Source organism: Mesitornis unicolor, unplaced genomic scaffold (assembly GCF_000695765.1).
Source record: "Mesitornis unicolor isolate BGI_N332 unplaced genomic scaffold, ASM69576v1 scaffold32014, whole genome shotgun sequence".
Lineage (NCBI taxonomy): Eukaryota > Metazoa > Chordata > Aves > Mesitornithiformes > Mesitornithidae > Mesitornis > Mesitornis unicolor.
The window spans coordinates 11,393-25,994 of NW_010179960.1; the positions used below are offsets into that span (position 1 = coordinate 11,393).

Sequence of the window (14,602 nt, forward strand, 5' to 3'; positions counted from 1 at the left end):
TATTCTCCTCAGGAAAATGAACGCACCAAGGACCTAATCATTGAGCAGAAATTCCACCGGACCATCATTGGGCAGAAGGGCGAGCGGATCCGGGAAATCCGGGAGAAATTCCCAGAGGTAAGGCTTTCTAGGAGGTGAGGAATCCAGAAGGGAAATTTCCTACTTGGGTAGTAGGAGGTTGCTGAAGTCATAAACGTAGTGGCTCTGTGTCTAATATGTATGAGAAAATAGTTCTTTTGGCCAGAGGCTGCTAATGTGATTTCTGAATGGGAAAGGGGATGCATAGGATCCCCCCAACCTTCACTTGTGCCTGACACAGCAATTGCTGCATTTGCTCGAGTTAACTTTAAATTACCACTTCCTGCAGGTTATCATCAACTTCCCAGACCCTGCACACAAGAGTGACATTGTCCAACTTAGAGGTCCCAAAAATGAGGTGGAGAAGTGCACCAAGTACATGCAAAAGATGGTGGCAGACCTGGTAAGGGGGACTTGTGTTCTCTCCTACATGCCTGGGTAGCCGTGGAATAAAGCAGAGCTGTTCTGGCTTGGTTAAAGCTGAAACACCTCAAGATGAGGTAGCTGTGGACACTGTTCTGACTGAATGGAGGCAAGGGGGCAATACCTGTTATTTAAGGGCTATAGGGGAAGGTACTTGCCTTTGCTTATTCTCACATGTCTCTTGTATAGAGAACTTCCTTGGGTCTCAGCCTGTTGTCTAAAGCTTGTTTTATCAAATTATTGGGATGAGACCTCGCTTGCCCTGACAGTGTAATCTTCAGTTCTCCCTCCTTTCTCCCTTAGGTTGAAAACAGCTTTTCTATTTCTGTCCCCATCTTCAAACAATTCCACAAGAACATCATAGGGAAAGGAGGTGCCAACATCAAGAAGGTAACATCTCTTTCCTGTCTCCAGTGTTCTTCATGGTCACAGCCTGCAGTTAAATCCTACTTGCTGCTCTCTCCTGCTCATTGGTGATGTCAAATATAACCTCCAAGGGCTTTTTTCTGATATGGGACGTCTCTGAGATGGTTTTATTTCTTTTTTCCTTTGTGGCAGATCCGTGAAGAAAGCAACACCAAAATTGATCTCCCAGCAGAGAACAGCAACTCAGAGACAATTGTTATCACAGGCAAGAGAGCAAACTGTGAGGCTGCTCGCCACAGAATTCTTGCCATCCAGAAGGAGCTGGTGAGTGACACAACTGGCCTGTTGCAGATGAGGAACTTGAAAATGTTGCTGGAAGTCAAAAATACAGAAGGGCTTGTAGTGGGGAGGTCAGGGAGGAGACAAATGTGAATGTCGGTCTGTTCTTGTCTCTGACACCTAAGTTTGTGGCTGCTCACGTGTCAGGAGTAGCCATTCTCAAACCCCTCTGGTTGGGCATTTCTCACATGCAGCTCTATAAAGCTCCTAGCAGTGTGGGAGTTGGAGGGTAGGCAGAGTGGGTGCAAACACACTTCTGCATCTTGACTAACAGCATTGTACTGCCCTCTCTTAGGCCAATATCACAGAGGTGGAGGTCTCTATTCCTTCCAAACTGCACAATTCCCTCATTGGCGCCAAAGGCCGTTTCATCCGCTCCATCATGGAGGAGTGTGGTGGAGTCCACATCCACTTCCCCACCGAGGGCTCTGGCAGTGACACCGTGACCATCAGGGGCCCGGCTCAGGATGTAGAGAAAGCCAAGAAACAGCTGCTGCATCTGGCAGAGGAGAAGGTGAGCCTTATCTCACAGGGCAAGGAGCAGGTTGTTTTGGCCAGCTGTTTTTTTTTCTGGGGTTGAAGCAATCCCCTCTGCCCACTGGGAAGCCTCTGACATCAGAGAGACTCTTTTGAGGGACTAAGGCTCCCTGCTACTGTGGTTTGAATGCTGTTGGGTATCCACACTTCTCTGAAACAGCTTACTCTATGTATTTCCTTTCCTTTTTTCTTAATCTCTGAATTCCAGCTCCAGTTCCTCCATTTCACTGCATATATTGAGCTTTGAGAACTTTGGGTTACCAGACCTCACTCTGAATTGTGACTGAATGATTGGTCATTTTAATAGCAAGAAGAAAAACTTTCTAATATCAGCATGTGAACATACTCTCCTGATGGGTTGGTTGCCTCTGCCACCTGGTGTGCAGCAGTCAGTTAGCAAATGGTTATGCTGCCTTGTGTAAGTGTCAGACCCTTCTCCCGGGGAAGTCTCTTCTGCTCATATTCTCACCAGTCATGCTGAGTGTAGAGTCAGCTTTTCAGCCCTGAGAACATATTTTGGGTAGTGTTTTTAAGACATAATACACCTTTTTGACTGCAACAGCACGCTGCATCTACCTTGGTCTTGCAACACTGTGGGTGCAGGTAACATACTTACATGCTGATGTGTATTTTCTGTATCTTGACACGTTCCATTGGTATCTGACTTCTTTCAGCAAACAAAGAGTTACACCGTGGACCTCCGTGCAAAGCCAGAGTACCACAAGTTCCTTATTGGTAAGGGTGGTGGCAACATCCGTAAGGTGCGTGACAACACTGGGGCCCGCATCATCTTTCCAACCTCTGAAGACAAAGATCAAGAGCTGATTACTATCATGGGAACTGAGGAAGCTGTCAAAGAGGCACAGAAGGAGTTGGAGGCCCTCATCAAGAACTTGGTATGAACTACTTTTTCTCCTTTCTTCCCTATCACTGTAGCAAGATGTAACGAGTCAGCATGGAGGACCTGCTTGTTCTAAAACCATCTGCTGCCCTTCATGGGAGCTCAGGAAGGTCCTCCTCGCTGTCGCTTGCTGGGAAGAGGTTGTAAACTGATGGCTGTTGAGTGCAGCAAACTTGTGCTTATCACCAGGCAGGTGGGGTTGACTGGCTGTCATCTGTTGGCAGGATAATGTGGTTGAAGACTCCATGGTGGTTGACCCCAAGCACCACCGCCACTTTGTCATCCGGAGAGGGCAAGTTCTGCGTGAGATTGCAGATGAGTATGGTGGTGTGATGGTCAGCTTCCCGCGCTCTGGCACCCAGAGCGACAAAGTCACCCTCAAGGGAGCCAAGGACTGTGTGGAGGCAGCCAAGAAACGCATCCAGGAGATCATCGAGGACCTGGTATGTCGCAGGAAAGCTGTTTCTTCTATGCTTTGTTGCTTCAGCAGTGTCCTCCTTGAACCTGCTGTACACCCAAGCTTTATGTGAAAAAATCCCACAGTAGTTCTGGGATTTAAACATTTGCTGTCAACGTACAGAGTCTGCAGACTTTAGATCCCAGCCTGGGGAATTACAGCTGGCTCCAAAATGCCAATGTTATATGAAGGAATTGCCTCCTCTGACCATCTCCTCGGTTTTTAGGAGTGGAAATAGGAGACCCTTCCTTGGTGTACTTCTAGATTGAAATATTGGAGCCTTCTTGTACCTCTCCATGCCTGGCCTTGGGCAGTGGTTGTGCTCTGGGGTTTCTTGTACTGTTAGTATTGTCTTTTGGAAGCAGCCAACTGTCAAATCTGTTCTTTTCCTTTCCTTCTTTTTTATCTTTTTCCTTTCTTCTAATGCATCTTTGTCTTCAGGGTAATAGAGAGCTTGAGCTTTGGTCTTGGAAGCCTTTTAACATCATGGGTTGGAGGCAGCCTTCATTAAGAAATTTTCTGCTAACTTCTCTGAGCAAGGAAAGATTCTAGGAAACTTTCAGTTCTTCCCCTGCCAGCAGCTGTTATCTTTTCTAACTCCTTCCTATGTCCATTATGGATTTCATCATGCACAAGCATCCCATTTTCTGGTGTGAAAGGGGCTGCATCACAATAGAGTAACTCTGCTTTCTCACAGGAAGCCCAAGTGACAATTGAATGCAACATCCCACAGAAGTTCCATCGCTCCATTATGGGCCCCAAAGGATCCCGGATCCAGCAGATCACCCGGGACTATGGTGTTCAGATCAAATTCCCTGACAGGGAGGAGAACCCAGGTATACCCATGAATACATGTTTGCATGGTAGTTGGGCTGATCAAATCAGTAGCACACCCCATATCAGTGGAGATGTCCTACTTAAAATCTATGGAGAACTGACCTGCGGTATCCCTGTCCTCTTGTGGCAAAGCCCAGGCTGAGCCTGAGGATCTGGAAGAGGAGGTCATGAGCAAGGAGGGGGCTTGGTGCATTTAACACAAGATTTTCCATGTTTCCAGCCCCTGTTGCAGAGCCAGCTGTGCAGGAGAATGGCGAGGAAGGTGGGGAAGGCAAGGATGGGAATGCAGATCCCAGCTCTCCAAAGAAGTGTGATATCATTGTCATCTCTGGCCGCAGGGAGAAGTGTGAGGCAGCAAAGGAGGCACTGCAGGTACGTGGCATTCTCAGCCATTTAGCCCTGTAATGTAGTGATGCCCTAATGCAAGCAGCTCGCCGCAGGCTTAGTGGTAGTAAGAGCTGCTCAGTAAAGGTTGCAATCTAGGTGGTCACTGTTGCTAAGTGTGGAGGTGGTCTGTACTGCTCAAGGGAAGTCCTCTGTTTGCTCTGTGATTTAGCCTGGCGGCTTGAGTCATAGCGCCTGGCCTCACGATTGCTAGAGCTTGTAAGCAGCCCTGAGTTATGTGCCATAAAAACACAACATGCTTGTTTTATAGAGCATACCTGAAAAGAGAGAGTCTGCATGAGGCTGAATCATTCTAGCTTTAGCAGACCTTGCCATGCTCCTTCAGTGGTGATGTCCAAGTCTCTGCTAGGTGGAAGCCAAGGATATGAAAACAGCCTGTCCCCAGAGGTGGGGTTTAACATTGCTTGCCTGGAAAAAATGCTTTAACAACCAACAGGTCATCCTGGTGTTCGCAGCTGTTCTCTCTTCCTGTAGAATTTGTATCCTGACTACAAGGGAACGTATGTCAGTTCAGCAACATGTTCTTCTGGGCAAGGACATGGCAAGCTGAAAGACAGAAGTCTTTCAAGTGGTGAACTGTGCTCCCTTCCCTGCAGGCTCTGGTTCCTGTCACCATTGAGGTGGAAGTTCCCTTTGATCTTCACCGTTACATCATTGGCCAGAAAGGAAGTGGGATCCGCAAAATGATGGATGAGTTTGAAGTAAGTTGTTGCCCTTCCTCCCATCTCCTCTGTCCTGGAGAATCTGTAAGTGACCATGTTTTTGGTGATGGCAATCAGTTGTGACATACTCAGGACCTTCATGGCTTGACCATGGAATACAGGCTCTGTAATAAGAAACTGAGACTTCCGTGAGTTAGTCCCTGGCTCCAGGACTTGGTAGGTGTTGTGCTGAAGCTCTGTGATTGGTGTTGATGCCATGAGTGTTGTCTGGCACCTACAGGGATTCTTCATCAACATGTGAGTTTTTTTCCTCCTAGGCCAGGGCAAACAGCGCCGCTGTGCCTGCCCATTTGGGAGCATTCCCCAAAAGCCCACAGGCACTCTTGGAGCTGGTGCGGGTTGGCTGCAGACAGCGCTGTTGAACATGTGTTTGTTTCCAGCCTCTCCAGGCTGGCTCAGGGACTGCTGGAGGCCGAAGCCCTGCAGCAAAGCAATCTGATACAGCTCATGGCTGAAGAAACAGGGTTCTGTCCAAAAACCTAGACATGGCCCCAGACAGCCAGCTCTAGGTGGCCCTGCTTGCGCAGTGGGTTGGACCAGATGACTTCCAGAGATCCCTTCCAACCTCAGTCATTCTGTGGTTCAGGCTGTTGGGGCGGGAGCTGGTCTTGGCAGCAGGGGAGATCAGGGAGATGCCAGCTTGCAGTGAGCAGTGATACAAAACAATAATCGCTACTTGTTACTCAGGTGAACATCCAGGTCCCTGCTCCTGAGCTGCAGTCGGATATCATCACCATCACTGGGCTGGCCACCAACCTGGACCGTGCCAAGGCCGGACTGCTGGAACGAGTGAAGGAGCTGCAAGCTGAACAAGAGGATCGGGTAAGGCCTGTGTCTGCCCTTCTTCCTTCCAGCCAAACAAGGCTTCAGCCTCTGGGTCTGCCTTTCAGAAGCTGCACAGACTCCTGGAACCCCTCTCCTTTTAAGAGCACCCTTAGCCACTCTGTGGGTGTGGAGCGCTCCTAAGTGGGTTACCCAAGTGTTGTAACCTGTTTAACATGAACTGACAGGAGAGTTTTGGGATTCTGCTTTAGGTAACTTTGGACTGCTCAGGGCTCTGTTGCACATTCATGTACCTGCCAGACACTGCAGAGTGGGAACCTCACTGTGCTAGGAGTCTCTCCATGCCTATTCGCATGGAGTCCTTATCACAACTCTGAATAAATAGGTGAGGGATGAGTTGGATTGTTGTTTGCTACTTGTGGTTTCCTGATGAACTTGGTGAAAGGCCCCAGCAGGTGGATGTCTCGGGTGCTCTTCTGTAGCCATGTACACTCAGGCATGACCCTGCAGAACCTGTTCTGTGCATCTCAGAATCCAGAAGGAAACACTGGGACTTAGATGAACATCACTGGACCAGCCATGGTGTGTTCTCTGCTGTTGTATCTCATTCTGCTTCTCCTGTTTCAGGCTTTGCGAAGCTTCAAGCTGACAGTCACTGTGGATCCCAAGTATCACCCTAAAATCATTGGGCGGAAGGGAGCAGTGATCACCCAAATACGCACAGAGCATGAGGTCAACATCCAGTTCCCTGACAAGGATGATGAAAGCCAGGTGAGAGGTCAGAGGGGGTGCAAGGAGGGCTGCTGTTTGTCTCTGAGCATAGGAAGCAAAGCATCTTCTATAGGGCCCTGGCCTTCCTGTGCTGCCTTTGGATAAGGTGGAAGGTAAAAGGGATTAGCAGGGAGAAGGTTTGCTCAGCTGCTCATGAGTCTGGTCTCTCACGCATTTGCCTGTGCCCCAGGCCCAAGACCAGATCACCATCACTGGCTATGAGAAGAATGCTGAGGCTGCCCGGGATGCCATCATGAAGATCGTTGGCGAGTTGGAGCAAATGGTCTCTGAGGATGTGACTCTGGACCATCGTGTTCACGCACGCATCATTGGCGCACGCGGTAAAGCCATCCGCAAAATCATGGATGAGTTCAAGGTGAGCAGTGGGGCAATGCAGCACAGGCTGGGCTGGGCCTGGGTGGCCAGTGCTAAGAGCTAAGAGCTTGGTAGCAGCTTAGTGCTAGGGGCTAAATTCAGGAGTGCGATGCTCACATTTTCTGGTCTTTGTGTCATGGGCCTGTTGAGCACCTTCAGCTGGAATGGGTGCAAAAGAAAAGCCACTGCTGTCCTGCTTACCTCCAGCTCTGTCACTGCAGGTGTGTGAGCAGGATCCCTGGGCCAGAGCACCCTGGTATGCCTGGACGCCACGCCCAGACACCAGCTGAAGCATCCCCACACAGCCTCAGCTGCAGGTCACCCTTTTTCTGGGAGCCAGGCAGGGAGGAGGCTGAGCTCCTCCTGTCTTACTGAACACAGCCAGAAAAGGAACCTAGAGTGGGTTCCTGGGCACTCTGGGTTAGCCCAACGCACAGCACCGAGCTCTGTCCCTCTGTGCAACCCTTTCAGTGGGTTTGTTGCAGACAGAGTCCCAGGTGGCCTTCAAAAGGTGGAAGGGGGTTATGTCAGCTGCTCTAGTTACTGCAAGTGAGCAGTCAGGCCTGTTGCTGGGGAAGGCTCTGGGATGAGACTGTGCCCAGACCTGCCTCAGCTTGAGCTTAACTCGAGATATTCTGGATTTCTTTGTCTCTCTGGGTTACTGTTGGTTCCCTTTACTTCAGGAATCTTGGCACACTCTCAGTGCAACAGATTTGGCAAAGTTAGCTGGTGCAGGGACCTTTGCCCCTGACACCGCAGTAGTGAATGTGAATCTGGAGAGATGAGGCTTTGGAGACTTGCATCATGGCTGGGCTCAGTTGTTGAAACAAGCTGTTTGGTTCTCAAATGAGCAGCCTTTGGTTTTGGTCCTGTATTGTATGGCTTCCCTGCTCCCATCTGGAAGGCAGGCTGTGAGAGAGCTCAGTGTATGGGGTACACTAAGCCAGCTCTGTAAGGTGATCGTCAGCCAGGATTACTCTGTGGAGGAGACAACTTATTGTGGTTCATGCTAATGGCTTGATGGTGAAATTGCTTGCAGCGGTGTGACGACACTGGATGTGCAGCCCTCTTCTGCCTCTGCTGCAAGTGCTGCACAGAAAGCAGTGGGGCTTCAGGCAGTGAGAACAGCAGGGACTGCTGGAAGATGGGTTGTTACTGCAGGCTCTGTTCTGCCTTCCTTCATGGGGAAACCAGACAGGCTTCAGGGCCAGGCATATTCCAGTGCACCCCCAGCATCTGGACTGTGGAGGTCCTGGACAGACTTGCAGCAGTGAACAGATCAGCGCTTTTCTGTGAATCTAATGACGGTCATGCGGAGTCTGTGGCTTTTCTGATGTGCAAGTGTAAGTCCCGTCCCATTCCTTGTGTTGCAGGTGGATATTCGCTTTCCCCAGAGCGGAGCTCCTGACCCCAACTGTGTGACTGTGACGGGACTCCCTGAGAACGTGGAAGAAGCTATTGATCACATCCTGAACTTGGAGGAGGAATATGTAAGTGTTCAGCAGATCCATGCAGGGGCTTAGCAAGGATTTCCTCTGCAGCAGAGCTGAAAGTCTGAAGTATCTCCATGTGGTATTTTCTACCGCTGCACTGGATAACTCCAGCCCTGTGCAGGTGGCAGCCAGTCCTCATCTGCAGCTGTCCCTCAGACCAGCTGGGCACAGAGCCCCAGACTAGGGCAGAAACATTGTGCTTGGTCATTGTAGAACAGGCTGGTGAGCTTGGATGGGTTGCAGGATGGTGAGATGGGGTGGGGAGGTGTGTTATGCCAGTTTGAGGAACTGTCAAGATCCACCCCTAACTGGGCCGTGTCACTGCAGCTTGCAGATGTGGTGGACAACGAGGCAATGCAGGTGTATATGAAGCCCTCTTCACACGAAGAGTCCAAGGCCCCATCCAAGGGCTTTGTGGTGAGAGATGCCCCCTGGGCCACTGTCAACAACGAAAAGGTGAGTGCTGCTTCTGCCGTGGGCCTGGGGGCACAGGAAGTGTGGTGTCCTGTGCCAAGGACCTGCTCTGGGGTCTGGCCCTCCTATCTTGCCTGGGGAAACAGAGCACTCGCTCTCCCTTGCTGGCAGAGAAAGCAGTGAAGGGCCCTCCTGCTCTTCATGGCCCATGCAAGATGAGGACAGACTTGGGCTGTGCCTTTCCAGCACTGCTGTCTCTTTCTTCCGAGCGTCTTGCCCACACTGACTACCCCACAGTGGAGCTTTGGGGATGGGAGACCCTTACCAGAAAGTGTCCTGCCAGCTTGTGGTGTTTCTAGGGATAGGGACAGAGCCCTGGGACTTCCAACTCCTCCTGCAGCACAGAGCTGGCTCGGTTTGTGGTTATGTTCTGGCTGGATGCCCCCTTCCTGGAGGTGTTCAAGGTCAGCTTGGACAAGGCTTTGGACAGCCTGGTCTAGTGGGAGGTGTCCCTGCCCATGGCAGCGGAGTTGGACTGGATGATCTTCAAGGTCCCTTCCAACCCAAACCATTCTATGATTCTATGTGGCAGCTCTGCCCTTGGCTGCCCCAGTGCTGCTGCAGGACTGGCCCAGCCCCATTCCAGTGACCCAGTTACTGCAGTTGGACCCTTGGAGCCCTTGATCTGCCTGCCATTTGCAGTTGTCTGCACCCTCCTAAATGTCATCTCTAGATGGCTCAGCCGTCCACCCTGGCAGTCCTAAGGACATCATGATCCTTTTCGGCCCTCACCTGTTTTATCTCACCATGGGACATCAGAAACGCTGCTTAGCTCAGGGGAGCACCATGCAGGTTTGCAGCAGGGCAGGAGCTTAACTTGTTCCCTTTTTGTTTGCTCTAGGCCCCTGATATGAGCAGTTCTGAAGACTTCCCCAGCTTTGGGGCTCAAGTGGCCCCCAAGACTCTTCCCTGGGGACCCAAACGATAATGACCTGGAAGCAGAAACTTCTCCAGCCCGCTGACCTGACACTAACCTGCCACAAATACTTCCTGTCTGAAATCTGACCCAGCGGCTGGAGCACAAGTCAATTGTCCCAAGAGGTCTCCTAATGGTGTCTGGAGTGCTAGACCCCATCCTGCTCCCCTCAGCTATCACCATGGCTAGGATCCACCCTCATCTCTTGATGGATATTCTTTCCTCCTTTGGAACAAGACTTCCACTCAGATTCAAACACTAAATGTGTGTGTTTTTGTTAGAAACTTCATAATTGACTCAAAGTGGCTAAGATTTGCAGCTTCCCAAGCGCTAGCAGAGCAATCTGCTCTTTTGAGCATGTCTTACTAGGCATTCTCGCCTTCATTAGGAGACCTCCTTTACTGTGGCTAGGAATCTACTTCCTGTCTCATGACCTCAGGAAATAAATTTCCTTGACTTTCTAAAGCCAAAACGTTTGCCCTCTTTCCTTTGTGTTTATCCCAGGCCTTACCTTACCTTTGTAGAGTGCAATCAACTTATTTTCCTTTTAACTGCCAAAAATTCATTTAATGCTGATAGCTGACTGTGGGGAGAGCTTAAAATAATCTGAAGGGTCAGATACTTTGCTTTTTAAAGTAACAAAACCTTCAATAGGCTGTAGAGGCAGCAGAGAGGGAAGGGACCAGACCAACGTACGGCCGCCCTGGTCAGGTAAACACCTCGGAGCGAGCGCACCCCTGCGCCACTAAAGCACAGCCCCAGCCCGCATGCTTGACGAGTCTTCCAGCGCGCGATGACAGACCCCGCTCCCAGTTCCCCACGTTCCCTCCTTCGCCCTTCCCAACCGTGTGAGCAGGCAGGCGAGCCAGCACGTGACCGTATTTCCGGATGGGACAGCTTCGGGTCTGCCAGGGTTGCTGTGGTGGCATGGCCCAGGAGAAGCTGGTGGGAAGCACAGCCTTGAGAAGCTGTAGTCCTCTGCTGGCGCTGCAGCATCTAGGCATGAGCAGTAGGGACGTCTGTTCCTGTTGCCTTCTTTCTACCTCAAAAGTCAGTACGATGGTGGCCTCTTGGTGCAGGTGGGTAAGCGGCTGCTCCAGCTCTTGCCGTGGCACCCAGAGCAGAAGCCCGGGGCAACCTTTTGTTTTCAAGTGGCTACAAGAGCTCTTTGGAGGGAAGCTGAGTGTGGTGATGGTCAGGCAAGCTGTGAAGCAGAGGGACCCGTAGGACTCCTTGCTGAGCTAGAACACAGCTCAGCCCCAAGGCCACAGGTGCAGAGGGCGTGAGCCAGGCTTCTGCTCTGATGACACTGGAGGGGCTGATGGTGTTGGTGCGTTGAGCCCTCCCCGAGGCCTCCATCATACCGGCGGTAGAGGCTGATCCGTGCTCGGTACTCTGGGCCGCTTGCACCTAGGCCCTGCCATGGCTTGCTCAAAGGGGCTGTGTCCAAGCTCCTCCAGCCTGTAAAACTACATCTTTGTGGAGGGAGGCAGGGAGCGGGGGGTTTCTTTGTTCCCTCCTTCCCCTGCATCAGCCCTATGGAGGGTGTAGTCTGAGCCATTCCTCTATCCCAGCTGGACTCCCTAGCCTTTCTTCTCTAGTGCTGCTTACAGAGCAAAGGCCCAAAACTCTGACAGGCTGAGCCCGGTCTTCTTGCCTTTCCCCCTGTCTGGCAGGCCAGTCGTACCCGGGCTTTTCCTTCCCACGCCAGCTCTTCTTGGAAGAGGCTGCTATGCAGAAGTTGAACCAAAACCTCACAGTGCTCTCCTAAAGTTTGAAAAATGACTGGAACTGCCCCCAAAGGCCAGGGGGGCCCCTTGCCTCCAGCATGGGAGCCAGGGTGGGTGAGACAGAACCAGGGTCCCACCCTCCCTTCTGCATCTGTCAGAAAATGGTTATTCCCCCTGTAGCTTAGGTCTGTCCTATGTCACCAAGCCTATCGCCCCCCCTAATTCCTCTTTATGCCCTCATGTGCCCTCACCACTTGCACAGCCTAGGCTTGAGTTACATTTAGGGCACCACTGTTGGCTCGTGCCCCGCAGCCCGACCCTCCACTCTAAAGAAGGTCATGAAGTGATTGTACCTAGTACTGTCCCCCCACCGCCCTCCTTCCGCAGCAGACTGTGGCATGTGTCCATTTCCTCTCTTTGACGTCTTCCATATTGTACGTTTCCATAGCAATGATCCCTTGGCCTTAACTTTGGAATTTGGAGACTATATGCAAACATGTAAAAAGGCTCATGAGTATGGATGACACTGGAATTTTATAAATTCTAAAATAAAACCTGAAACAGCTTGGAGTGTCACGGATATTATTTCTACTGGTGGGAGTGAGATGCAAGGCAGGGTTGCTTGGCTGAGTGTAGCCCGGTTTGAGGAGTCCCAGCTTCTGCTGCGGCCATGCCCTCACCACAGCTGGACTCACACAGCAAGCAGCCAGGTCAAGGGAGGAGGCGAGAGGAGCACCAGGGTCTGCTCCCTCCCCACAAGGAGGCACAGACCTGCTCGCACCCAGAGCCATTGCGCTGGCGACGCTGCTAGCCTAGAGAAGGAGAGGGAGGCCCCGGCCATGGTCCCTTCTTGCTCACCTCCACCATAACCAGAGCCTCAGTCTGTCTGCTGCGACCGGCACTGCTTATGGCACCCACCAGCTGGGCCAAGCTGCTGCAACGCCTGGCTCAGGGGCTGTTGTGCTGGGGGGTTACAGCACACCCCAACTTCCCCTGGGGGTTCATAGCTCTCCCATTGCCACTGGGCCTGCTGCTGCTGGCAGGAGCAAACCCTCTGGCCGTGGTTACAGATACACATCCAGCACAGTGGAGGCAGGAGAAGCAAGAGCCAGGGCAGGAATTGCCTTGAGATAACACCCACAGGCTGGGGGAGACACCCAGCGCCAGCTGTGTCCCCAAAGGCTGTGTGCTGGCAGGACACACACCTGCTGCACCATAGCTCCAGGCTGGGCTGTGGAGGAGCCGGTCGGCAGCCATCCAGTCCCGGCTCAGCACCATGGGCCTCGGGGTGCACTGCGGTGCTCAGCTGCTGCCCAACTGCTCTGTTTCCCAGTCCCTGCTTGTGGTCAGATCCGTGGTGCTGGCCTTGTTTCTTGTCTCCCATCTCTCCAAGAGGACCTGAACCACAGCAAAAGGGAGCTGGCATTTGCACTAGGCCACAATTCCTTACACCTCTGCCTTCATGCTTGCCTGTGCCTCTGCGCAGATTTCAAGTGAAAAAAGAGACTTTAAAGGAGGAGAGGGAGGAGTGGCCGCAGCCCACCTTGTTCTCAGCCAGGGCCTCCTTGGCCAGGTACCGTTCACGCTTCACCTTGACCTCCACAGCCTCGGGGATGTCGGGGACCAGCCACGCGATCACACGGCTGATGGAGAAAACCAGGTGCTGGGAGCGAGCAGGGAGGTGCGGGTTGGCCGAGGTGGCAGGTCCTCACCCACCACAGCACCTGGCCACCCCACAGGGCCCGACAGCTGGTACCTCGAAGGCGATGATGAAGCCCAAGCGTACGGCCAGCAGCTGCCAGTACATCAAGGTCAAGTTGCCATCCCGGTCCCGAAACGCTCGGTATCTGTGGGAGTGAAGCACAGCTCTGCCGCTGTCTGCTCCACAGCGGGCGTCAGCCTGGGATTGAGCCAGGGCCCCAAGGACCTCGGGAAAGTGGGAGGGCAACATGGGCCTGGCTAAGGGCCACTGTGCTAAACAAGAGGTTTGCCTTGGCAACAGCAGGGAACAGCAAATCTGAGGCTAAAAAAACGAGGAGAGGAGAGGATGGGGCTTCCACCTGCACGTGGTGTTGCTTTGCAAGACAAACTCCCGTGGTGCGTGCGCCAAGGTGAAGTTCACGTAGCCATGCAGGCTGCTGTCCTGGACGTACCCGTAGTACACGCGGGGCAGGAAATCGGAGGTGAAGGCAATGAGGAAGGCCTGGGAACAGGGAGATGTCCTACAGCAGGTCCTGTAACCAGAGGACGCCACAGCCCCACCAACAGAACCTCCTCCATGCCCCATGCTTCTGAGGTGGCTTTTCCAAGGGCCTCTCCTTGCCCTCAGCTTGACGACCCAGACAGGAGCACTGCTCCATCTTAAGACAGCAGCTCACACCACTGTGTCCAGCTCTCACCCCTCAGTTAAACCCAAGCAGGGCCACATACCCCAGAGGGTGAAGGCTTCCCACCACCCTTGGCTGGAGCTGCACCTTCTGCCAAGGTGGACCCGCCCCAGGCACTGCAGCTCCCCTTCTCACTCTGCATCTCGAGGTCGTCCCCTCCCCCCCACTACTTGCCCCACACTGTTTGCAGCCCCCTCACCACCTGCCCAGCGTACGTTGCTGATGACGGCCAGGTGAGTGATGGCCTCCAGGATGGAGAACCAGATGCCAATGCCCTGCGCCCGCTCGGCCACTCAAGGTGGACCCGCCCCAGGCACTGCAGCTCCCCTTCTCACTCTGCATCTCGAGGTCGTCCCCTCCCCCCCACTACTTGCCCCACACTGTTTGCAGCCCCCTCACCACCTGCCCAGCGTACGTTGCTGATGACGGCCAGGTGAGTGATGGCCTCCAGGATGGAGAACCAGATGCCAATGCCCTGCGCCCGCTCGGCCACTGGCCGCCCGGCCACAAAAATGGTGATGAAGCCAAACTGCAGGACTGGGAGGAAGAGGAGGAGGAGTGGGGTGGGACCAGCTGAGAGATGGCAGCTGTGGCATCTCCCAGCCCCA

The 14,602-nt window shown here is 52.7% G+C and overlaps 2 protein-coding genes across 3 annotated transcripts in view; one reads left to right on the forward strand and one right to left on the reverse strand.

Moving 5' to 3' along the window:
- The window catches only part of HDLBP (high density lipoprotein binding protein), an 18,974-nt gene extending 8,625 nt beyond the window's left edge, over positions 1–10,349 (forward strand). For both annotated transcript variants that reach the window (XM_010182958.1, XM_010182959.1), the window contains 16 exons: positions 13–117; positions 368–481; positions 805–891; positions 1,060–1,191; positions 1,502–1,720; positions 2,418–2,639; positions 2,869–3,087; positions 3,799–3,937; positions 4,159–4,310; positions 4,940–5,044; positions 5,753–5,887; positions 6,476–6,619; positions 6,810–6,995; positions 8,368–8,484; positions 8,815–8,943; positions 9,803–10,349. In XM_010182958.1, coding sequence (XP_010181260.1) covers positions 13–117; positions 368–481; positions 805–891; positions 1,060–1,191; positions 1,502–1,720; positions 2,418–2,639; positions 2,869–3,087; positions 3,799–3,937; positions 4,159–4,310; positions 4,940–5,044; positions 5,753–5,887; positions 6,476–6,619; positions 6,810–6,995; positions 8,368–8,484; positions 8,815–8,943; positions 9,803–9,889 — 2,292 coding nt within the window. In that variant the 3' untranslated portion in view covers positions 9,890–10,349. The remainder of the gene's footprint in view (positions 1–12; positions 118–367; positions 482–804; positions 892–1,059; positions 1,192–1,501; positions 1,721–2,417; positions 2,640–2,868; positions 3,088–3,798; positions 3,938–4,158; positions 4,311–4,939; positions 5,045–5,752; positions 5,888–6,475; positions 6,620–6,809; positions 6,996–8,367; positions 8,485–8,814; positions 8,944–9,802) is intronic.
- A 2,560-nt stretch (positions 10,350–12,909) lies between these two features.
- ANO7 (anoctamin 7) overlaps positions 12,910–14,602 on the reverse strand; it is a 7,328-nt gene continuing 5,635 nt past the window's right edge. The window contains exons 20-25 of the mRNA XM_010182962.1: positions 14,394–14,531; positions 14,210–14,286; positions 13,668–13,810; positions 13,364–13,454; positions 13,151–13,270; positions 12,910–13,005 (exon numbers count right to left, since the gene is read on the reverse strand). Coding sequence (XP_010181264.1) covers positions 12,910–13,005; positions 13,151–13,270; positions 13,364–13,454; positions 13,668–13,810; positions 14,210–14,286; positions 14,394–14,531 — 665 coding nt within the window. The remainder of the gene's footprint in view (positions 13,006–13,150; positions 13,271–13,363; positions 13,455–13,667; positions 13,811–14,209; positions 14,287–14,393; positions 14,532–14,602) is intronic.